At 41.5% G+C, this 25,366-nt stretch overlaps 1 protein-coding gene across 1 annotated transcript; it reads left to right on the top strand.

The window, feature by feature from the left end:
• The first annotated feature begins 20,352 nt into the window (after window positions 1-20,352).
• On the top strand, window positions 20,353-23,695 carry TOMM5 (translocase of outer mitochondrial membrane 5). The gene is made up of 2 exons (XM_019966225.2): window positions 20,353-20,563; window positions 23,320-23,695. The coding sequence occupies exons 1-2, from the start codon at window positions 20,443-20,445 to the stop codon at window positions 23,352-23,354; spliced, it is 156 nt and encodes a 51-aa protein (XP_019821784.1). The 5' UTR covers window positions 20,353-20,442; the 3' UTR covers window positions 23,355-23,695.
• Window positions 23,696-25,366: the final 1,671 nt, after the last annotated feature.

Raw genomic sequence — 25,366 nt, 5'->3', positions numbered from 1 at the left:
TGGTCTTTGTTCCTACTGCTCCTGCCGGTTGTGATCGCAGGGATCTGTCTAATCTCATTGTTCTGCCTCCTTGAGGTAGGGGTGGGATTTTCATATCTACTGCTAATCAAGCCCTGGTCCTGATACTAGAATTCTCCATCACTCATGATGGAGAATTGACTTGACTTCTCTGCATGATCTTCAGTTAGATAAATTAAATGTTAGTGTAATTTGATTTTTTCTTTCAACGTAAATGGAATTTAAAAGAAAACTCTTCTGTTACACGATCGAGGAGTGGGATATACTAGAAAGTGGCCTGGGATTTGAGCTCTGTTTCTGTCTCTTGTTAACTATGTGACCATGAGCAACTCAATCCCTGCCCTCTTTACCTTAAGAGGTAAGGAATTTCATCTTAGAGTGATAAAAGACATGAGCCTGTGTTTTGATTGCAAAAAGGAACATGAGTGGAATGGAAATAGTTGTTATCACTGAGGCTTCATCTAGTTTGTAACAATCTCACAATGTTAAATAAGATTGTTTCAAACCTTTGGAGGCTTGGGTTGCCCTAGAATCTCGAAGCTGGAAAGTGTTGTCAGTACTAGGGCCAACAGTGAGTGAGTGATCCTGAAAGAATCAGAAATGAGATTGTCCTCTGAGAATTAAACTGGGACATCAACACAACATCAATTACAGGAGAGATTTGCTAAATCACTCTAAAGAAACAGAATGGTTCTCAGACCAGGAAAACTTGATGAAATCGAATTGAAAGTGTTAACACAGCTAGAAAAGCCAAGCATCAGTCAGAAGGGAGGTTGACCAGCCATACAAATGCAAAGAAAGGAGGTCAGACATGCAAATCTTGGCATCGTCCATTTAATACCATCTAGAGAAGAGGGGTTCTGGTTAAAAACGTGACCCAGGTAATTCTGGTGACAAGTACCTGCCTATTACAGATGTCAGATGTCTAGAAACATTCTTTTAATTTTTATTTTATATTGGAGCACAGGAGACCAGGGTTTGATCCCTGGGTCAGGAAGATTCCCCTGGAGAAGGAAATGGCAACCCACTCCAGTATTCTGTGCCTGGAGAAATCCCATGAACAGAGGAGTCTGGTGGGCTACAGTGCATGGGGTTGTAAAAGAGTTGGACACAATTTAGCAACTAAACAACAAATAGTTCATTAACAACATTGTGTTATTCAGTTACACATATGCCTGTATCTATTCTTTTTCAAATTCTCTTCCCATTTAGTTTATTACAGAATACTAAGCAGTGTTCCCTGGTAGGCTGCAGTCCATGGGGTCGCTAAGAGTCGGACACGACTGAGCAATTTCACTTTCACTTTCATGCATTGGAGAAGGAAATGGCAACCCACTCCAGTGTTCTTGCCTGGAGAATCCCAGGGACGGTGGAGCCTGGTGGGCTGCCGTCTATGGGGTCGCACAGAGTCGGATACGACTGAGGCGACTTAGCAGCAGCAGCAGCAAGCAGTGTTCCCTGTGCTATATAGTAGGTCCTGTTGGTTATCTATATTAAATACAGCAATGTGTACATGTCAATCTCAAACCCCCAATCTATCCCTCCCCTCCTACCCTTCCACCAACCCTGTAACCATAAATTCATTATCTAAGTCTGTGAGTCCATTTCTATTTTGTAAATAAGTTCATTTGAAACATCCTTCTAATGAGTTTCCCTTGTTCTAAATTCCAGGTTTATCAAGCAACTGATTGTAGTTTGGCCTCCCGTCTAAATCTACCGACAGGAAATGACTACCTAGCTACTGGACTTGGGCATCCTTGGGGAATGTATTTCTTGTGAGTTAACAAGCTAACACCTAATTATATATGACTTTTTATGTGATCTGCTTACAGGGTTGGAACATTTTAGGACTTGACTATATGATACCTGTAGCAATGCTAGTTTTCCTTATGAATTACTAAATTAGCATCCTGGTTATATACGGTAGCCTTGTGAGCTTTGATCCACCTTTGAGTATGGATAAACAGATTTTTGAGCCTGACAGATAAAGGGCAAGAACCTGAACCCTATGAGATCCCTGATAATTACACCCTACTTTGAGGACATTTAAGGAGACACACAGATGGCCTTCTACTGAAGTCACCCAGTCCTTGTCCATGTCATATCTTTTGAAAAGCTACAAAAGGAACTGACACCCATGCAATGCTGGGGTCCCCTCTATGGCAAAGCCTGCCAATAGATGAATAAGTCTAAACCCTTTATCCTGCCTGCCTCAGCGGGATCCCAGCCTGCCTCCCCATGTTATGTTTCATCACTCCTGTACATACACTCTGAATTCCAAACTGGATATCTTTGCTCATGCTGTCTATCTCTAGCTAGAATAATCTTTTTCCATCTACTTCTCAGTTCCACTTGCCAAATCCCATCTTTGATTCGGTACTCAGGTCAGGTGCCCTCCCTTACATAACCGCTTCTATTATTGCTATTCCATCTCCGAAGTCCCATAGCTCATTTCCTGTCCACTCACATTTCTACCTTATGTTAGAATCCTGCTCTAAGTGAGGTCTCCAAGAATTCCAGAAATAAAAGTCATCTCTCTGCTCAGAAAATTCTTCTCTTATAGGAAAAAATCTTCCTGGGAAATCAGATTTATTCCATCTTTCATTTATTTATCCAGTCATTTGACAAGTATTTACTGAGTGCCTCTGTGTGCCAGGCAATGGGATACAAGGGTGAATAAGACTGATGCAGCGTCTGGTCTAGTGGGGAAGAGAGATGCCAAGGAACAATGAATAAATTACAGCTGGAATAAGTGCCACATAGGAGAAATATCACTCCGTACTGTGAGAGTGCAGATGAGGGTTTTCCAGGAAAGTTACATTTATGTTAAAACCTGAAGATAAGTAGGAGTCATCCAGGAGAAGAGATCTCCTTGAGAAGAGTATGAGTGGTATAATCTCCATGGCCAGTGTCACTGAGCTGTGACAGCCCAATGTTCTCAGTCCCTGATCCACGAGCCTGTGTTCAGATCTAGCTAGGAAACAATTCACAAACACTTGCCTTTTAACTCCCTGTCCCCTAGCTCCAGACAGACCACTCCCTTCACACTGTCCTCACAGTTGCCAAAGTATGATTTGTTTTTGTTTAAATTTTTTCAGTTAAAATCACATTGCCATTAGCCAGTTGATTTTCGTTTCATGTTAACTTTTCCTAGTTTCATTCTCGAAGACTGACATTAACTTCATGCTTTAGGGGTTCTTATTGTCAAACTCATCTACCAGCTGCAAGACACACAAACTCTCTGTTTTATTCAGTACTGTATAGCACCCAGCGCTATGATACCTCAATATACAGTTGGCCCTCTGTATCTAAAAGTTCTGTATCCCCAGATGTGGAGGGCAGACTATACTGTTTTATAGATGATACTGTCCATCTTACACAAGGAACTTGAGCATTCTTGGGTTTTGGTACCTGTGGGGAGGGCAGAGGTCCTGAAACTAATCTCCCATGAAGACTGAGGGACCACTGTAGATTCACTGGATTGATGGATGGGTTTTATCTTCCCTCTTACATCTATGCTAAGAGCACAGTACTTGTCTAGTTCACATCTGGGCTCCTCCAGCACTCAGCATAATGTCCTACATAGGGTAGGTAATAAATCAGTAAGTTATTTGAAAATAAGTCATTTAGCCTTTCCTTAAACTTTTCCATGGCTGGGAAAAACTCCCTGCCTTTTCAGGCATTGGTTCCACAGTTGAACTGCTCTAACTGTTGAAGTTCTTCCCACTCTTGGGCTAACACCTGCCTCCCCACTGGTCCTGGTTTTGCCCTCTGGGTCCAAGAAGAACAAATCCTCTGCCCAACAGCAGCCCTTCTTATGCTGGAGACAGGGACCGGGTTCCCTGTAGTCACACACAGGACACGTCTCCAGTGCAAAATCAAGTGCTCCACAACTCTTTGAAGTACTCCCAACGTATGGCAAATGAGGACACATCCCTCACAGGTTTGTAGGGTGCTCTGAACTCCAACAGAGGCTACTGTGCAAGCAGATCCTCTCTCCAGATCAGGAACCCAGACCAGAACTCACCATGAAAACAATAATTAATGTTTACTTCATAACTGATTATGGTTTACTGGTTAATCCACACAACACCCCTGGCATATGTCAGGGTTTCTAGTCTATAAATGGTTGAGATGCAGAGGATGATTGAGTCCTGGGGTCTCAGTGACTCAAGAACCCATATCCAGGCTGATCCACCTGCAAACACTGCTGGTCTCTCTCCCTGTTCAAGAGAATCACTTGGCTCCAGTCTCATTTTACAATTTGCTGATCTGTGAAATGATTCAAGTTCTAGGATAAGGGGTAAAGGCAGGAAGAGCATACAGAAGATAGACATCATTACTCTGTGCCCAGCTTTACATTAGGCTCTGTGAAATTAAATATGTCAAAAATATTTCCAAATACAACACCTTACATATAACAGCCCCCAAACTGTACATATAGGTTTGATATTAATGGGAATAAGAGAACTGTTAGCTAAGGCTTAAACATCTATCTGTTACACATAGATTTTACTATAGTCAGATATACTCTGAATCCTCTTAGAACTGATACACTTGGGTCACAGAGTCTAGTAAAATAATTAAACATATTGATTTCATTGTACTGTAAATGCACAAGACATTTTCAGTGACTCTTTTCATCAAATAAAAAATCCTTTTCAAAACATTTTATAATTTGAATAAATGCTTTCCTTAAATTGGATTTTCAAATACGAGGTTTCCTCCAAGCAGTGATTCTTAAGCTTTGGGGAGGTGCTGAGTCTTTCAAGAAGCTGGTAACCACTAGATAGGTTCTCCCAGAAGAATGCACAGATTTATATATGCACAAGACACTGTAAAAAATTCAGGGTTGGTGAACTCAAGGTGAAGATCAGAAAAGAAGTTAGCCCTGACTGAGGCTTTGCAGCTGTTGGAAGGGCTTTGTTTCTACTCTGAGTCAGATAAGTAACCACTGGAGGATTCTGAACTTGCCTTTTAGCAGAGGCAGTCTGGCCTCCGTGAAGAGAATAGACTTGAAGGGGGCGAGGGCATAGACTTGAAGATCACTGCAGTCATCCAGATGAGAGAGGATGGTAGTTGGAACCAGGTAGTAGCCGTGGAAGAGTGAGAAGCAGTCAGATTCCAACAAGGTTTGAAGGTACAGCACCAGGATTTTCTAACCATGCGGTGCATGAGTGAGAAAAGAGGAGTCAAAGACGACTCCAAGATTTTTGGCCTGAGCAACTTGAAGGCTGGAGTTGCCATTACCTGCGATGAGGAACTACTGAAGGCATGCAAGTATGCTGGAAGAAGGGGAAAGAGAAAGGGAATATTAGCAGCCAAATTTTGGACTTTAAACTTGAGATGCTTATTAAATATCCAAACAAAGATGCTGAGTAGACAGTTGATGTCTGGAGAGAGGTTGGACTGTAATAATATTCATCTGTAAAATTAGGATAATAATATAATAATGCCTACATAAGAATACTTTTTATTGGGAGGATTAAACAAGACAATGCATGTAAAGCTCTCAGGGTAGGATCTGGTGCACAATATGCCCTTGATACATTTTAATTATTGTTTTTGTTAAAACTTAAATACTTTCAGTACTTCTATCATTACTATAAAGTTATGATTGTGGTTGCTTTTAAGGTTGATAAGTCGTTATTAGCGACAGTTCTCAGGCATGATTTGCAAAGGAAAACAAGGTTTTCTGCAATGGCAGTGGTTTGGAATTGGTTTCTACCCCCCAGAGTTTAAAATCTGGAAGGCTTCTGCACACATTCAATAATCTTCACAGGTAGGTTATGTCACGTTTCTTAAATAATCAGTGTGTTGTTTCATCAACCCAGAGTTCACTTTGTTTTAAAGAGAATTTGATGTGAAGAAAACCAATGTCTCCCTGAAACAGCAAGATTCCTAGGGGTATTCTCCATGAAGAAGCACACCTTCGCTGTCTCTTATTATTCAGTGATTTTTTGGCTGTTGAGAAGGTGAAAACAAGAGCTGACATGGCTTTATTACATACTTGTAGATCTTTGAAATAATGAGCTTCTAGCATCAAAACCTAAACAATATCTCCTTCTTTTTGCATCCCTTTGAATTTTGACTATAATTTCTTGACCCTGTAATTCCCTTCAACATCTATGACAGGCCTAACACTCAATAATTGTCTATTACTATTCCTCCTAGTCTCTAGCTGTACCCAAAAGGATGAGGTGATGAAGCCATTCAAACAGTCCAAAAATGCTTCTCTAACAAATAGATGACTAAGGTCACGTACAGCCACAGGTCTTGCTTGATGGCTTTAGCAACAGCAGCGCAACAACACAGGCAAGGGCAGATGTCCCAGTGAGGGGAGAGAGAGCAAAGGACACACAAGAGAGCTCCTTCCCCAAATCCTTGTTTTCTTCCGTGTGTAAATGAGACCATATAAACTGAGCTAAGGGATGCTAATAAGCAGGGCAATGCTCAATTAAATTTCATGTAACACCACCAGTTTCATTCCTTTTCCTTGATTCTTTTGCTAGTTTCTAACAATTGCTACAGTCACAGTGACTATGTTTCAAGCAGATCTCCAGGGGTGGCTCCACATGAGAAAATAACTCTCCTCCCTCTCTTCCCTGAGGAATCAGGAGATTACACCTCAAGGACTAGGGTCCTAGAGAACAGCAGGACATGTGAGAGGCTGACAGGACCCCTCTACATCTGTGGTTGCCTACCAGCACCCTGCTCCAGCCTCTGTCTGCTGTGGGTCCCAGAACTTTAAGTGGAGGAAAACGAAAAGATTTGAGAGCTGATAAGCCTAACTGACGCTAGTCAAAGAAATCTATGGCAAAAGCTGAATGAATTTGTACCTTGCCCGTGTTTTTCTATTTCTAAAGAGATTTCTGGAAGTGGGGAGAGGTTTTATTAATTTTTAGAGTAAATTTAAGTTTTACATTTTCCAGCCAGGCTAAGGGGGGAAAGGACTGAGTTTTGACCATATTCAGGCATGATGGTAACAGAGGAAAAGGCTATCTAGCAAGAGGTGTTTATACTTCAATCTCTTTGGTCTTAAAATGAAGAACTCAAGCCCACCAGAAAAAATGCAGGTGTTTTTTGGGTCCTTGGGCAGCATGACCATAAAATTTACCATCCAAACCAGGACACTTTTTAGAGTGAAACAAGGCAATATAAATAAATAATGCCAGCAGTATAACAAGCATAAACTGTGACTAGCCAGGCAAACCAGACAGACATCAGCTTCATCACTTACCACCAAATGAGTCCCTAGTCTGCCAAAATTGCTTCATCACTTAAGACACTTGACCCAAAAGATGGTTCCATAATTAACACAGAGACTAAATGTCCTCTCCTCCCTACTGGGTAAATAGGTCCTAGTGTTTATACTTCAATGGGGGCTTTATGTGGGGCTTCCCAGGTGGCGCTAGTAGTAAAGAACCTGCCTGCCAATGCAGGAGACTTAAGAGATGTGGGTTTGATCCCTGGGTCAGGAAGATGCCCTGGAGGAAATGGCAACCCACTTCAGTATTCTTGCCTGGAGAATCCCATGGACAGAGGTGCCTGGCAAGCTACAGTCCATAGGCTGCAAAGAGTCAGACATGACTGAAGCGATTTAGCACCAGCAGCAGTGTTTTATGAACACATGAACAGCTATCTTTCTTTTCCTCCTTTCTCTTATCCAACCATCTCTCTAGCCGTTTTAATTGCAGAGCCCTTTTCCAAGTTCTTGCCACCATCTTAGCCCTACAGTCTTGATCCAGAAAGTTCATCCAGAGGCCTGAAAGTTACATAACCCATCTCCTGAATCCAGTTAATGGGAATGAGCTGAATTTTAAAACTCTGTAAGAAAGACAGTAGGATTGAGAATTAGTCTTCTCTGGCCCTGCAAAGCAGGACAGGAGTCCTAAGGCAATTTCCTGGGTCCCATCAGATAGGTAGCCCTTCCCAATACTAGCACAGAGCTCCTCCGGGGCATGGAATATGGACAATCCAACTCTGTATCACAGTGGCCAGTGCCCAGTACAGGGGCTGGTGCAGAGGGTTCTCAGTACATGCTTTGGAACCAGAAGTCTGCTCCCTCACAAGCCCCAGCTCTGGGCTCTTCTATACCCATGGTTTGCCTCCCCATGTCTGTGCAGTAAGAGGGAACCCTGCACATGATCCCACATCTGCTGGTCAGACTGGGCTTCAGCTGTCAACCCCCAGGGACCGGCTAGCATTCTGCTCCTCTCAAGTACTGTGCTGAGTCAAACAGAGCCTCCCAGAGTCCAGGTGGGCACAGGCTGGGTCTGTTGGGTTCCATTCGGTTCACGAACGCTCCACAAAGCCCATTACCTCCCCAGCCCCAGACTGGATGCTGGAGATACATGGCGAGAGTTGTATATGACCTTGAAAGGTTATGGATGCAGCAGGGCACAGGGGTAAACAGCAAGGACCCTACAGCCCAACTACCTGGGTCTGTATCCCAGCTCTACAATCACCACCCGATTCTCCTTGGGTGACTGTTTAACCCCTCTGTACCTGAGTTTTCCATTTAGAAAATGGAATAAGAGAGGCTGCCTCAGAGGGATGGTGTGAGAACTATTAATAGTGTAATTCTGATTACGATCATTGTGATTTGGAATCACAGAGTAAACAGTCAGTGAATTTAACTATTACTATTTCTGTGTTTTGGCTCCTCTTCCTGGAGGTCCATTTCCTTTCATTCTTTCTGCATCTGGCTGGTCCCCTCAGGAGGGGCTTTACTTTGCTCCTGGCTCAACTGAATCCTCAGAGCCAAAAACGGAACTTTGGCACACCAACACTTGTCTTGTGCTTTGTCCAGTAGGATACAAACCCAAACACCCTCAAGAATTAAGAGATTATGCATCCATCTTTCTGAACCCAAGTGAATCATCACACAGGCATTTTTCTAAGAAGATGAGGAAACTCTTGGTCAACACAAAGGAAGGACAAGACTTGAAGGAGTTATCCTGGGCCAGAAGGTTGACTTCCTGAGCACACCTTGTGCCTACGTGCTTCCAGTTCCTTCAGGAACAAAGCTGGGAGTTTCCACACACCTCTCAGAGATTCTGACACCAGTGTACTAGACCTAGTAAGAGTTGGTTATGAAGTATTTATTCAGTTAGGCATATATATATATATATATATATACTTTTCTTTATGCTTCTCAAGGAAAGGAATCTTTCATTTAATTATCAAAGGCACTACCACCCATTTAAGACTTCAGAAGAAACTGGATGTTTTTCACTTGGCTAAGGCAAGTTTCTATGACTTGATGGTTCACAGCCTCAAGCTCAAAAAAAAAAAAAAAAAAAATCTCAATTCATCCACTTAACAGTTCCATTCAAAAACACTTCTGGAGAAGGGAATGGCAACCCACTCCAGTATTCTTGACTGGAGAATCCCATGGATAGAGGAGCCTGGTGGGCTACAGTTCATGAGGTCTCAAAAACACTGCACTGCTGTCAGGTCTCCCCTAGCTAAGCTCCAGGTGGTACTCTTTGCATCATTTCCAACACTCATATTTGGGATAATTTCAGTGCAAAAAATTTAATCAAACTATTGGCTAAAAAACCATAAAAACTTGTCCCAAATGTGATCATTTTATTATGAAATGAAAACTAACACTGCTCTGCCACCCACCCCCACTCTAATCCTTGGAAATGCTTCCTTCTGACAGACCTGAGTTAGATCCTTAAGACACAATGGTGAGCCATTGTGCCTCAGATGTCTCCACTTCTGGGTTGATTTAAAGCAAATCTGTACACTGGCTTGGCTCCCTTTTGCCAAAGGCCTGGAACAGATGGCTGATTGCCACATGCTCCTAATACACACTTACCTGCTTCCTTCCACTGATGTCTGCAGTCTTCACACTTCACAGAATCCCAGAGCATCAATCCTGGAAGGGACTCTAGAGACCAGCCAATCCAAGCCCTCATTTTACAAACAGGGACACTGGAGCCTACACAAAGGAAGACACTTGCTCAAGATCACACAGCTCATGAATGAAAAGAGTTGAGACTAGAACTGCTGAACAGGAGATCCATCTTCCTGGGGTGTCATCCTTCTTCCAACCGGTTCTCATACTCTCTGCCCTAGTTGGCTTTCCTACACTTGACACAAAATCCACACCCTCTTGAGGTGTGCCAGCAGCCTGTGAGGCTCACCCATAGTGCACTAACCTAGCTCAGCTGGCCCGGGGCTCTTTCCCTGCAGAGGAATGGGCGTCATGTGACTTGGAAATACACTGTGTAGGGATGCATGTGACGTTCGTGTGTATCAGTCCTTGCATGTCTTCCAAGTCCATCAGGTTGAGAAGGAAACAGAGCCTATGAGTCATTTATAATGTCTCAGACTTCTAAGTCTTTTCTAGGCTTACAATTCCAGGTTATCCAACAATAAAAGCTTTGATACCATTCCTCAAAATCAACTTATTTGACAACAAGCATTTACCTAGGAGACACTTACTGAACAGTTCCCATCTGCTAGGTACTATGAGATTTAAAATGAGTAAGACATGATGGCTATCCTTTTTAAGGGACGGAGAAGAGCACATACACAATGGCAAGACATTGTGCTCAGTGCTTTAACACTCTCACAGGGGTAGGAACAGGCCATGCAGACACACAGCTAAGCCAGCACAGGACAGTTAGTAGAGGTTTGTCTTAATTTTAAATTTTATTTGTTTTTAATTTAGTTCTTCCAATTTTACTATAATTGACATAAAACATTATATATGCTTCAAACAGTTTACTAATTTGACTTGCATACGTCATGAACTTATCACAATAAATTTAGTGAACATTCACCATCTCATGTAGATACAAAATCAAAGAAATAGAAAAGAACATTTTTTTCATTGTGATGACAATTCTTAGGATTTACTCTCTTAACAATTTTCATATATAACATATAGTAGTGTTATATTTCTCATGTTGTATATCACATCCCTAGAACTTATTTATCTTATAATTGGAAGTTTGTACTTTTTGAATGCTTTCATTCAATTACCCCACCGCCACACCCCATCTCTGGTAACCACAAATCCTATCTCCTTTCCTCTGAGTTTGTTTTTGAAGTATAGTTGACCTACGAGATTATATAAATTCCTGTTACACAAAATAGTGATTCAATATTTCTGTACATTTCAGAATGATCACTGCAATGTGTGATCTGTACGCCAAAAGATATTATATAACTACCAACTATATTCTCCACACTGTACACTTTATACGTGTGACACATTTATTTCACAAGAATTCTGTATCTCTTAATCTCCCTTACCTATTTCTCTTCTCTCCCAAACCCCCTCCTCTTCAACAATCAACAATTTGTTCTCAGCATCTAGGATCCTGTTTCTGTTTTATTTTGTTTGTTCATTTGCTCGTTTGTTTTAAATTTTACTTATAAGTAAAACTATATGGTATTTGTCTTTTTCTTTCTTTCTGATTTCACTTTGCTTATTTAACTTATATGCAGAGTACATCATGAGAAATGCTGGGCTGGAAGAAGCACAAGCTGGAATCAAGATTGCCGGGAGAAATATCAATAACCTCAGATATGCAGATGACACCACCCTTATGGCAGAAAGTGAAGAGGAACTCAAAAGCCTCTTGATGAAAGTGAAAGAGGAGAGTGAAAAAGTTGGCTTAAAGCTCAACATTCAGAAAACGAAGATCATGGCATCTGGTCCCATCACTTCATGGGAAATAGATAGGGAAACAGTGGAAACAGTGTCAGACTTTATTTTTGGGGGCTCCAAAATCACTGCAGGTGGTGACTGCAGCCATGAAATTAAAAGATGCTCACTCCTTGGAAGAAAAGTTATGACCAACCTAGATACCATATTGAAAAGCAGAGACATTACTTTGCCAACAAAGGTCCGTCTAGTCAAGGCTATGGTTTTTCCAGTAGTCATGTATGGATGTGAGAGTTGGACTGTGAAGAAAGCTGAGTGCTGAAGAATTGATGCTTTTGAACTGTGGTGTTGGAGAAGACTCCTGAGTGTCCCTTGGACTGCAAGGAGATCCAAACAGTCCATTCTGAAGGAGATCAGCCCTGGGTGTTCTTTGGAGGGAATGATGCTAAAGCTGAAACTCCAGTACTTTGGCCACCTCATGCGAAGAGTTGACTCATTGGAAAAGACTCTGATGCTGGGAGGGATTGGGGGCAGGAGGAGAAGGGGACAACAGAGGATGAGATGGCTGGATGGCATCACCGACTCAATGGACATGAGTTTGAGTGAACTCTGGGAGTTGGTGATGGACAGGGACTGAGATTCATGGGGTTGCAAAGAGTCGGACACGACTGAGCGACTGAACTGAACTGAATGCCCTCTAGGCCCATCCATGTTGCTGGAAATATTAAGATTTCATTCTTTTTATGGCTGAGTAATATTCCATTGTATATTTATACCACTTCTTCTTTATCCATTCGTCTATCAAGGGGCCCTTAGGATACTTCTGTATCTCAGCTATTATAAATAATGTAATGAACATGGTAGTGTATAAGTGTATATATCTTTTCTAATTAGTGTTTTCATGCTTTTCACCCAGAAGTGAAATCACTGGATTGTATGGTAGTTCCATGTTTAATTTTCTGAGGACTCTCCATACTATTTTCCACAGTGGCTGTGCCAATTTTTTGTCCCCACCAACAGTGCACATGGGTTTCTCTTCTCCACACCCTTACCAATACTTGTTATTTGTTGTCTTTTTGATAATAGCCATTCTTACAGGTGTGAGGTGATAGCTCATCTTGATTTTCATTTCCCTGATGATTAGTGATGTTGAGCATCTTTTCATGTAACTGTTGATCATCAGTATGTCTTTTTTGGAAAAATGTGTATTCAGATTGTCTGCCCATTTTTGAATTAGGTTTTTTTGGGTAGAAGGGATGTTGTATTGTATGAGTTCTTTGAACGTTTTCTATATGAACCCCTTATCAGCTATACTGTTTGCAAATATCTTCTTCCATTCAGTACATGACCTTTGCATTTGTTGGTAATTTCCTTCACTGTGCAAAAGCTTTTTAGTTTGACATAGTCCCACTTGTTCGGAGAAGGCAACGGCACCCCACTCCAGTACTCTTGCCTGGAAAATCCCATGGACAGAGGAGCCTGGTAGGCTGCAGTCCATGGGGTCGCTAAGAGTCGGACACGACTGAGCAACTTCACTTTCACTTTTCACTTTCATGCATTGGAGAAGGAAATGGCAACCCACTCCAGTGTTCTTGCCTGGAGAGTCCCAGGGACGGGGAAGCCTGGTGGGCTGCCGTCTATGGGATCACACAGAGTCGGACACGGCTGAAGTGACTTAGCAGCAGCAGCAGTCCCACTTGTTTATTTTTGTTTTTATTTCCTTCACCTGAGAGGACATGTCCAAAAAATATTAACCCAGATCAATGTCAAAGAGTTGATCACCTGTGTTTTCTTCTGGAAGTTTTATGGTTCCAGAGCTTACATTTAGGTTTTTGTTGTCGTTGTTCAGTTTCCAAGTTGTGTCCAAGTCTTTGCAACCCCACAGACTGCAGTATGCCAGGCTTCCCTGTCCTTCACAATTTCTTGGAGTTTGCTCAAACTAAAAGCAAAGGAGAAAAGGAAATATATACCCATCTGAATGCAGCATTCCAAAGAATAGCAAGGAGAGATAAGAAAGCCTTCCTCAGAGATCAATGCAAAGAAAAAGAGGAAACTAATAGAATGGGAAAGACTGGAGATATCTTTAAGAAAATTAGAGATACCAAGGGAACATTTCATGCAAAGATGGGCACAATAAAGGATAGAAACAGTATGGACCTAACAGAAGTAGAAGATATTAAGAAGAGGTGACAAGAATACACAGAACTATATGAAAAAGATCTTAATGACCCAGATAACTATAACGGTGTGATCACTCACCTAGAGCCAGACATCTTGGAGTGAAAGCTCAAGTGGGCCTTCAGAAGCATCACTACAAACAAAGTTAGTGGAGGTGATGGAATTTCAGCTGAGCTATTTCAAATCCTAAAAGATGATGCTGTGAAAGTGCTGCACTCAATATGCCAGCAAATTTGGAAAACTCAGCAGTGGCCACGGGACTGGAAAAGATCAGTTTTCATTCCAATCTCAAAGAAGGGCAATGCCAAAGAATATTCAAACTACCACATAATTGCACTCATTTTACACACTAGGAAAGTAATGCTCAAAAGTTTCCATGCTAGGCTTCAATAGTACGTGAACTGAGAACTTCCAGATGTTCAAGCTGGATTTAGAAAAGGCAGAGGAACCAGAGATCAAATTGCCAACATCCATTGGATCACAGAAAAAGTAAGAGAATTCCAGAAAAATATCTACTTCTGCTTCATTGACTATGCTAAAGCCTTTGACTGTGTGGATCACAACAAACTGTGGAAAATTCTTAAAGAAATGGGAATACTAGACCACCTTATGTGCCTCCTGTGAAACCTGAAACCTGTCAAGAAGCAACAGAATGAGACATGAAACAACAGACTGATTCCAAATTGGGAAAGGAGTACGTTAAGGCTGTATGTTGTCATCCCACTTATTTAACTTATATGCAGAGTACACCATGTGAAATGCCAGGTTGGATGAAGCACAAGCTGGAATCAGATTGCTGGGAGAAATATCAATAATCTCAGATATGCAGATGACATCACCATTATAGCAGAAAGCAAAGAAGAACTAAAGAGCCTCTTGATGAAGGTGAAGGAGGAGAATGAAAAAGCTGGCTTAAAACTCAACATTCAAAAACAAAGATCATGCCATCCAGTCCCAACACTTCATGGCAAATAGATGAGAAAACAATGGGAACAGTGACAAACTTTATTTTCTTGGGCTTCAAAATCACTGCAGATGGTGACTGCAGCCATGGAATTAAGACACTTGCTCCTCAGAAGAACAGCTATGACAAACTTAGTGTATTAAAAAAACAAAGACATTACTTTGTCAACAAAGGTCCGCATAGTCAAAACTGTGGTTTTTCCAGTAGTCGTGTATGGATGTGAGAGTTGGACCATAGAAGTCTCTGAGAGCCACAGAATTGATGCTTTTGAACTGTGATGTTGGAGAAGACTCTTGAGAGTCCCTTGGAATTAAGAAGATCAGGACAGTCAATCCTAAAGGAAATCAATCTTGAATATTCATTGGAAGGACTGATGCTAAAGCTGAAACTCCAATACTTTGGCCACCTGATGTGAAGAACTGATTCACTGGAAAAGACCCTGATGCTGGTAAAGATTGAAGGCAGGAGAAGGGGACGACAGAGGATGAGATGGTTGGATAGCATCACCAACTTAATGGACATGAGTTTGAGCAAGCTCCAGGAGATGGTGAAGGACAGGGAAGCCTGGGGTGCTGCAGTCCATGGGGTTGCAAAGAGTCAGACATGACCGAGTGACCAAACAACTCACAGATTAAGGCCTGGCCTTTATTGGCACTTCCTTCACTCACAATTTGTACAAACAACATATAGCTATTCAAATTTGATATGCTAGAGCGAAATATATTCCTACCTTTAGGAAGCTTTATGTTTTCTGAGATGAGAAAATATGCTTGTGGGTATCTACTTGTTTGCTTTGATCAGGCAGGTGTGTCATCTGCAAAATGCCGGGGACAGGGTGTGGAGAATTCATACTGGTAGCCTCGTCCTTTTTTTCCTGTGGAAGTTAAAAGTAAGGAGCTCATTTCCAGCTTTTGCAAAGGTCTCCTGACATGGGATGAAGGCAAGTCTAACAAAGGTGGATGTGCTGTCACTGAATCAGTAAAAGATTCTTTTTTCCTTCTAGTGCTTTCTTTCACTTGATAAATATTAATTAAGCACTTATTATACAACAGGTTCTACATTTTTACTAATAGGCAAGAAACTATATCCATCTGTGTATAGGCACATTTCTACAACATATACTATGTGTGTTTTGTGTGATGGGGGTGAGGTGGGAGTAGTGGCAAAAGCAATCATCTAACCTCTGCCAAGGAGATGGCTGGTAATTATTATGTGCTCTAAATAATGTCAATGCAAACTAAACCCTGGAGCATATTTTACTTCTCCTGCTGCTAAATAATAAGAACTTATAGTACGAGGAAGAAAACCTTTTCTGAAAACAAACAAAATTTCCCATCCCTTGTTTGTAATTCCCAGAGATCTGGAAATCTGATACCTATGCTCTTGGCCAGAGAGTGCTTTTTTGTCCTTAGGAAAAAAAAAAAGGTGGGGAGGGTCACTGAGAGAAGTTGAGAACTCTGAATTTAAGGTAATAATTATAATGATCAAAACATGTTGAGGGTCCACAAAGATTATTATAAGAATGTTTCTCAGGGTAATATTTATAGGGAAAATATCGAAGTAATCTAAATGCTCAAAAGTAGAGGTTAATTACATAAATTATGGTACATTCATATAGAGAATCGGAGAAGGCAGTGGCAACCCACTCCAGTGTTCTTGCATGGAGAATCCCAGGGGCGGAGCCTGGTGGGCTGCCGCCTACGGGGTCGCAGAGTCAGACAAGACTGAAGCAACTTAGCAGAAGCAGCAGCAGCATATAAAGAATACCACAGAGACATCATTAATGATATTTAGAAGAATAAAGATGTAGGAAGACAGTCAATATAGCTTAAATGGAAAATGCAAGTGAAAACAGTATATATCATGTTATCCATTTTGGTAAAAAATAGATATATAAATAAGTGCACACACACACACAAAATATATATATATATATATATATATATATATATTTTTTTTTTTTTTTTGAGAGCACAGACTCCTACCCCAGCCCCAGCTGGCTCTGCCTCTAACTAGCTTCCCTCTGGACCTCAGTTTTCTCATCTGAAGGGGCTGTAGGTTCAATATGTGAAAACTACACATCCCCTATAAATTAGAAACCACAAAGTTCCTGTGATTATATGCTGGAATTATTCCCCAATCATGAGTCATCTCTCATCTCTGACTTTGCAAATACAAATTCCTCCCCAGTGATAGAAATTAAAATGGTTAATTATTTTATGGGTAGTCTGTACACAATGAATGCTTGTGTGCAGTACCATCTGGGAAGTTGAGGCAAAGGAAATAGCTCTTAAAACCCTCCTGGGATTGAAACGAAAAACAAGTCAGGTTGTGACATCAACTACCATTTGATTAGACTAAATAATACAAATATCAATATTAAATTATGTGTGCATACTTTTTATTTTTGCCTTCCGTGGCAAAGCACAGGGAATTCTTTGCTTTTAGCCTTTCGTGTAAGATTATAAAGGAAGAACAGGAAAGACAGACACAGAATTTCAGCATTTTAGAACTGCAAGTAACTTTAAAGATTTGACCCAAGTCCCTCATCATTTCAATGAGGAACAAAATGAGGGGTCCAAGATGTGAAACAGCTAATTCCAGTATTAACTTCCTGAAGCATGGTCTCTCAATTTACCTCACCTATGTCAACCATAATTGGACAATACCACCACTTACATACCAAACAAACAAGCGAAAAAATAAAAACCATGAAAAGAAAAGACAAATAGCCAAACCTCTTTTACTGTTTCCTCCATTACAACTAGAGGAACCATGCAAGGGGAAGGATGAACATTTCTGAGACAGGAATAGTTCACCTTCTAGCCTGCATCCAGAACCAGTTCCTCACCCCAAGACACAGCTGTGCCATACTGCCACCCACTACTTTCCTGTCTCTCTACAAGAAGGCAGGCACCAGACCTTTGGAAGGGAATTGTTATGAGAGTAACACTGTCCTTTAACAAATCAGCCACGAATTACCATATCATCAGATAAACATTGGATGAATAAAATGCAAATGCTAACAATCTATTCTTTTTCATCAAGAAGCATGATTTTCTATTAATTTCTCCCCTCTTTGGTTCCCTATGAATCCAGGGAAGTTACTCAAGAGCATCTTAGCAAAGTAAAAAACGGGTAGTTTCATATGAGAACTGTTTATCTAAATTCAGTCAGCATTAGAGACCCAAGTTACTGGAATCACTTAAGAACTCACCCCTTTCCAATCTGTTTTGCCTCACTATTCAGATGGATGTGGGATGCTACATTTTTCCTACCATGGAAAACACACACATTGGCCATTCTGATATCTCACCACATCTGATAATATTTTGATGTCCATACCCTCCAGACCAGAATGCCCTAGATGATACAATTAGAATTCAAATGCACAGACTGTTAGAAGTGAAAGGGACTCTCAAGAGAATTGAATCATATCTCCTCTGTTTATAACTGAAGAAACACAGCTGCAGTGGAACAGAGACTTGTCCCTCCTCACATGGCTAGGAGAAGGCAATGGCACCCCACTCCAGTACTCTTGCCTGGAAAATCCCATGGACAGAGGAGCCTGGTAGGCTGCAGTCCATGGGGTCGCTAAGAGTCGGACATGGCTGAGCAACTTCACTTTCACTTTTCACTTTCATCGATTGGAGAAGGACATGGCAACCCACTCCACTATTCTTGCCTGGAGAATCCCAGGGACAGGGGAGCCTGGTGGGCTTCCGTCTATGGGGTCGCACAGAGTCGGACACGACTGAAGCGACTTAGCAGCAGCAGCAGCACATGGCTAGATAACGGTAGTGCCAGATCTGAAGGCTATGTCTCCAGTTTTCTGGTTCAAGCTCTTTCCACAGCCCCTGCTACTTTCCAACATCACTGCAGGCTTTCTAAACACTCTCAAAGGGTGAGGTGGAGCTCTTTCTTGGGAGTCAGCCCCTCCTATCTCAGAGCTGCCTCTGCTCTTCCATTGCATGAATTATAGATGCAAGAAGTTACTAAAGCCTGAATAGGCAGATGAATTCCCTTTCTTGACCCATTCTGTCAATCAGGAAGGTGGTCAGCAACACTTAGAGTTATCAATTCCTCCTATAGTTAAATTCTTGTTCTAATTCATCTAAAATCCAGTCACTATGCAATGTGCATAGCACACTGAAGAAGGAGCATTCTGGTTTTGAAATATGTGACCAGTTCAGTCATCTGGTTCGTGTCTAAGAATTACATATATGGCTGGTTGGCGTGCATAATTTGGGGCAGCAGCCTTCTAACAACTATTTGATGATTCTTCGACAGGAAATCTGGTTGCATTAAATTCCTTTTTTCTGGCTCCAGAGATGCCCATCTAAGCAGCCGCTAATGGCTAATAAGACTAACAGAGGAACAACAGAGTTCACAGGAAAGAGAATTCAACTTGACATTATAATTATTTGCATTAGAACCTTGCCTCTGCCCATCACCAGCAAACCAACTTTAATACTGGTGGTTTCTAAGCCTCTCCCGTAAATCTGTAAGATGTTGAACCGATATAAACTTGATTCATATATAAGTTATTATTGGTCCAATACTATACTTTGATAGTATTGTCAAAGTATAGTATTGGAGCAATACTATAATTGATGATCGGTTAACTCCAGAAATGAGAAGACAACAATAATATGGAAAATGTTAAACACTCTGTGTCTGGGATCCTACTAGTCTGCTGCTGCTGCTACTGCTAAGTCACTTCAGTCGTGTCCGACTCTGTGCGACCCCATAGACGGCAGCCCACCAGGCCCCACCGTCCCTGGGATTCTCTAGGCAAGAACACTGGAGTGGGTTGCCATTTCCTTCTCCAATGCATGAAAGTGAAAAGTGAAAGTGAAGTTGCTCAGTCGTGTCCGACTCTTAGCGACCCCATGGACTGCAGCCTACCAGGCTCCTCTGTCCATGGGATTTTCCAGGCAAGAGTACTGGAGTGGGGTGCCATTGCCTTCTCCCAGTCTAACTAGGTATAAAACCCTGCTCAGCAACTTATCAGTTGTGTAATCTTGAGCAAGTTTCATCATCTTTATCTTTTATCATGAAAAAGTTCAAAAATACTCAAAATAGAAGACCAGGACTAACTAAAGTGATACACTATCACCAGCTTAAGTAATTTTCAGTATTTTGCTAATATCCTTTCATCTCTCTTTCCCAACACTTCCCCCGTTCCGAGGTATTTTAAAACATATTTGGGCAAGCTGTTGTTTTAAAGATCTCTGTGCTTCAGTTTTCTCATCTAGGAAATGAAGATTATAACATCGAATTCATGGGGTAGCAGTGTACTGAGTATTCCGTAAGTGTTAACTATTATTATTTATGATGGTACCTATGCACACCTCCCCCTCTGACGGGCTCCCTTCAGCTAAGCGCACCCGGTTCAGGACAGAGGTTGTTAAACAAAAGGCCTGGAAGAACACGAGTCTTGCGTCGCTAAGACTGCGAGCACCCTCTTCAGGCCGCCTTCCTTCACAACAGTTTAATTTAAGGAGGAAGTTTGTCCTTCGCAGGCTCTCGTCGTCACGCGTGAAAATGAGGGGCGGGAACAGGAAATGGGGTTGGGCCGAATTCCGGGCGCCGGGAGGCTGCGGAGAAGATCCGAGAGGGTGGCAGCTGGAAGCCGTTAGCGAGAGCTGGGATGTTCCGGATCGAGGGCCTTGCGCCGAAGCTGGACCCGGAGGAGATGAAACGGAAGATGCGTGAGGATGTGATCTCCTCCATACGGAACTTCCTCATCTATGTGGCCCTGTTGCGAGTCAGTAAGTACTCTCCCAGGCTGTGGCCGCGAGACTCGCAGGGAGCTCGCCGCCACCTGCCCACCCAGCTCTGGTCCCACCGGTCTTGTGGGGGCCTTGGAGCAAGAGCTAAGCAGTTGCGAGGAGCAAGAGTTATGCACTTTGAAGGCGACCGGCGCAGGAGGGCAAGGCTTAGGATTGGCGGGTCAGGGTGGGGGTACCGAGTGCACGCGGCGATCCGGACCACGAGGTTAATCACTCAGCCCCTGCTTAAGGACGATTGAGTTGAAAGAGCCTCTAAGGTTTGCCGGTGCTATCCCTGGGGTCGGGAAGATCCCCTGGAGAAGGAAATGGGAACCCACTCCAGTATTCTTGCCTGGGAAATCGCATGGACAGAGAGCTAAAGTATATGGGGTCGCAAAGAGTCGGATGCGACTTGGCAACTAAACAAAACTAACTTTATCCCCAGGAGCAACCCCCTCGTTTTGCAAACAGAAAAACTGGTATCTAGAGTGGAGCAATAGTTGGCTCAAGGTCATTCAGCGATTTAGTAAATGGTCTTGACCTAGAATCCAGAGTTCTTAACTGACTGCCAAGTTTCCTTCCATTAGTGCTAACCTTTGAAATCCAGAAGATTTTGTTCCTTTTATTTGTAAAGAGGGTGAAATAGGTAGTTACTTTTTTTTTTTTTTTTTTTTAAGAAGAAGAAAGGATCGATAGGGTTAATGGTAATGCCTGAGTGTTTATTTGATTTTTACGTTTGGTAGAAACTATTTGCATTGCCTGATCTTGGCCTAAGCCTCTGTATATCCTCTTTGCAAATGAACTCCATTTTCAGAGGGGACTTTCGCCAAGTAGTAGAATTATAGGCATACAGTACTGGAGCTAGATACAGTTTTATAGATCAGTGCTCTAGTTTTACTGATAGGAATCTCAGAAGTGAATTGCCCCTGTTGCTAGATTTCCAGTTCAGTATACCTTTTCACTGTTCCTTGTTCTATATTGTTGATAGGTCTGGATAGAGGCAGAGGTGATTCAGATAAATGGCGGCCATACCACGGTCATCTTGTGTAAGGCTCATTTTGGGCCTAAGGCCAGAGTTCTTGAGGTCGGGTCTCTCTTACTCTGTCCTTCACTGTCTGTGGTGTTACTCTGCTTCCCCAGGAGAGGGAGCCCTTGGAAAACGGAAACTACCAAGTCATCTTGCTCCTTCAACAGCTTGCAACTCTCGACTAAGTTCCTCCTCTTACCTTTTTTTTTGGTTGACTTAGTTGCCAGTGAAACATTTGCTGCTTTTCAATGACCTTTGTATTTGAGACGAATCAGTTTAAAAACAAAACAGAATACTGATCCTTACCACTTTTTAAATTCAGATATAATTTGCATGTTATTCACTTAACCCATTTAAAGTATACAGTTCATTGGTTCTTTGTATAGTCAAGAGTTGTGCAGCCATCACCACAATCTATTTTAAAACATTTTCCTTCCTTCTGAAAGAAACACCATGCCCATTAGTTGTCATTCTCCCATTTTTCCCCTTCCCTAGCCCCTGGCAACCACTAAGGGACTTTTGTCTTTAGAGGTTTCCCTATCCCAGATATTTTTTATAAATGGAACTGTACAGTATGTGACCATTTCTGGCATAATGTTTTCAAGGTTTGTCCATATTGTAGCTTGTATCAGTATTTCCTTTTTATTGCCAAATAACATTCCGTTGTATGGATATACCACAGTTTATCCATTCTTTTGATGACTGTTACTTTTTTTTCTGATAAGAATTAGGTTTTTTTAAGTATTTAATGTATTAAATACATTAATAATATTGTAATCATCACCACCATCTCCAGAACACTTTTTCTTTCGTAAAACTGAACTCTATAGCTGTTAAACAGTAATTCCCCATTCCCTGCTCCTCCGAGCTGCTGGCAGCACCCCCCTATCTCTTTTTTCAAGAACCACTATACTGTATTCCATAGCAGCAATACCATTTTTACACTCTCAGCAACAGGGTACAAGAGTACCATTTTTCCACATCCTTGCCAAGATTTTTGACAATTGCCATCCTCATGGGTGTGAAGTAGTTTTAATGAATATCTCACTGTAGTTTTGTTTTGCATTTCTCTAATGATTAATGATGCTGAGCCTCTTTTCCCATGCTTATTTTGGCCACAGCACTGTTACACAAGACAGTAATATCACTTCTTTAGATCCCTGTGACAGCACTTCCTTGTTTGCTAGACATTTTTATTTACACCACCCTACTCATAATAACTGAAATAGGACTGTATCAGATGTGAACTGAAGCACACAAAAAATATATGACTAATCAGTGGGGGAACAAAAATATGTGTCTAGCTTTCTGGATCCCTACTTCAGTGTTTTCCCCCACTCTCTGCCTTTCAAATGCATTTTTTTAAAGTGAGAAATGCCATTTTGTTTCTTCCAGAGTTTTGTTCCTTTGACAGTTACATGACAAAGTAAAAACTTGTCATTTGAAGGAGGATTAGATTTCTTCTTTATGTCCTAAGAGGAGAACATGAAGAAAAAATTTTATATAGTGTAAGAGTGAACTTTATAATACTTGTAGCTGCACGACAGTGGGATGGGCTCCCTTGAAAGACAGCAGTTCGCTTTTGCTGGGTGCCCAGGCCAAGGCTTAGCCATCATTTGTTTGAAAAATGTGTTGAACCGTAAAGTTTATTTCCCAGTCCTGTAATTCCATAATGTAACTTGTGATGATCTGGATCTGAAAACAAATTCTGGGTTTATTTTCCTTTCAGCTCCTTTTATCTTAAAGAAATTGGACAGCATATGAAGAGTTTGGACAGCATATGAAGAGTGGGTGTCACGTGTGAATGCATGGCATGAAGAACCTGGTTACAGTTTCTTCTCCTATCTGCAAATGAATAGGCCCAGAAAGATGTAAGAGACTCTTCGACTGAATGAACATAAAAATTCTACTTGTTAAGAACAACTTTGGCGCTGGTAACTGACCTTATAGCTAAAACTCTTTGGCGAGTATGAAGAGACGTTTTACAGTCATGGTATTCCCTTATACCTGTGATATCAGCCTCAATGAATGTTGGTATAATTGTACATCATGATGTCAAACTCCATTTTCTAGCAAGTATGAATTATAAGGGAATTATGTCTGCACTGGCCCTGTCTTGTGAGTCATTTCTGTGTACTTTTTTACTTCTGTTTGGAGTATATTTGTTGAAGAATTCCTCTCCATTAGTTATGTTTTATAGAAGCCAGCACACAAACATGTCATTTAAGCATGGGACTATTAGTCTATATTTTTAATAAGAAAAATAGGGCTTTTATTTTTCTTAACCCACATTTTTGCTGCAAATGAACAATCACTGGTGAGACTACTGTAACATTGAGACTATTACAAACCACATTGAGTTCCTCCTGTTTGGGACTGGAGAATTTGCTAACAACATGCTTCTATTCTTAAGCAGTCTTTATGAAAGGCAGTTTTACTGCTTGAGGCTGAGAATATGTAATACCACCAAAGGGGAAAATGCTGTATTTTTAAAGTCAGGCAGTTCTCCAGGTTTGTTGGGAGAAGGAGAGAGTCCTTAACTTTCCTCCCAGACACCATGACATTTACCTCTTTTTCAAGAATTACATTGAGTTTACCTTCCTGTCTGTAAATAACGATTATGTTGTTACTTTATTTTTCTGTTTTAGACGTTGCCTGCTGACTTCTCCATGTGAGGATTATGTCTCTTCCCTGTCCTTACCTCTGTCTCTCATTTCTGCTTCCTTTCTATGTACTTATTAGTGTGATTTTCATTAGATTGATTTCATTAGGACTCCAAACACTGTTTGTTGTTGCCTTTTCCTGCATATCCTTTTGATTTTCCTAGGCTTAGTTTTCTGAACTTATCACACTAAATCAGCTAAACTTTTCACCATGTATTTAAATTGCTTGGTGTTCAGTGTCATGAGGGGGTGCTGTTATGTCTTTAGTCTTTCCTGGAAAAAGGGCTTATTTGCGGCAAACTGAGTTTGGCTTATGGGACACCTGCTCTAAAGTACAGGGCAGAATCTGGCAAAGTGTGAAACAGCCTCCAACATTACAGAACTGTCTTATTATTTTAAAGTAAGGTGCTTGTTCTCTTGCAAATATTTATAAGGAAGATGATTTAACATAAGGTCTGGCTTTTTAAGGGCTTCCCTGGTGGCTCAGATGGTAAAGAATCTGCCTGCAACATGGGAGACCTGGGTTCGATGCCTGGGTCAGAAAGATCCCCTGGAGAAGGGAATGGCAACCACTCTAGTATTCTTGCCTGGAGAATTCCATGGACAAAAGTCCCAGAGATTAATAACTCATTTATCAGTTACAGTTTCTATTATATGCCATGCTCTTGTGCTAGAAGCTGGGAATGGACAATCATGGGACTGCCATTTTGGGGTCTATAGTTCATCAAAGGATGCCACACAAATGGATATCTGAAGGACCTCACCTTGCTGCTGGTTCAGATTTGAAGGAATAATTACATTTATCTTATGGGGAAAGGGTAGAGAAGGGGGAGCCAGGTAGGAATTGATTAAGGTGTTCAAATCATATTGATCAAGAGGAGTTCAAAATTGCTTGCTTAAACCTAGATGCAATGTGGGGCATAGAAGGGAAGGTCAAAGAGGATGGAATGAGCAGACCAGTACATGTTGATTCGGAGGAATGTAGTGTAGGGGAAAGAATGAATTCAGGGAAGACTCTGGAGGTACAGGGAGTATCTTAGATTATCTGGGTGGACCCAGTGTAATCACATGGGTTTTAGAAGAGGGAGAAAGAAAGCAGAGTCAGAGAAGATG

Source organism: Bos indicus, chromosome 8 (genome assembly GCF_029378745.1).
Source record: "Bos indicus isolate NIAB-ARS_2022 breed Sahiwal x Tharparkar chromosome 8, NIAB-ARS_B.indTharparkar_mat_pri_1.0, whole genome shotgun sequence".
In the NCBI taxonomy this organism is placed as follows: domain Eukaryota; kingdom Metazoa; phylum Chordata; class Mammalia; order Artiodactyla; family Bovidae; genus Bos; species Bos indicus.
This window is presented reverse-complemented; position numbering and strand designations above follow the sequence as displayed.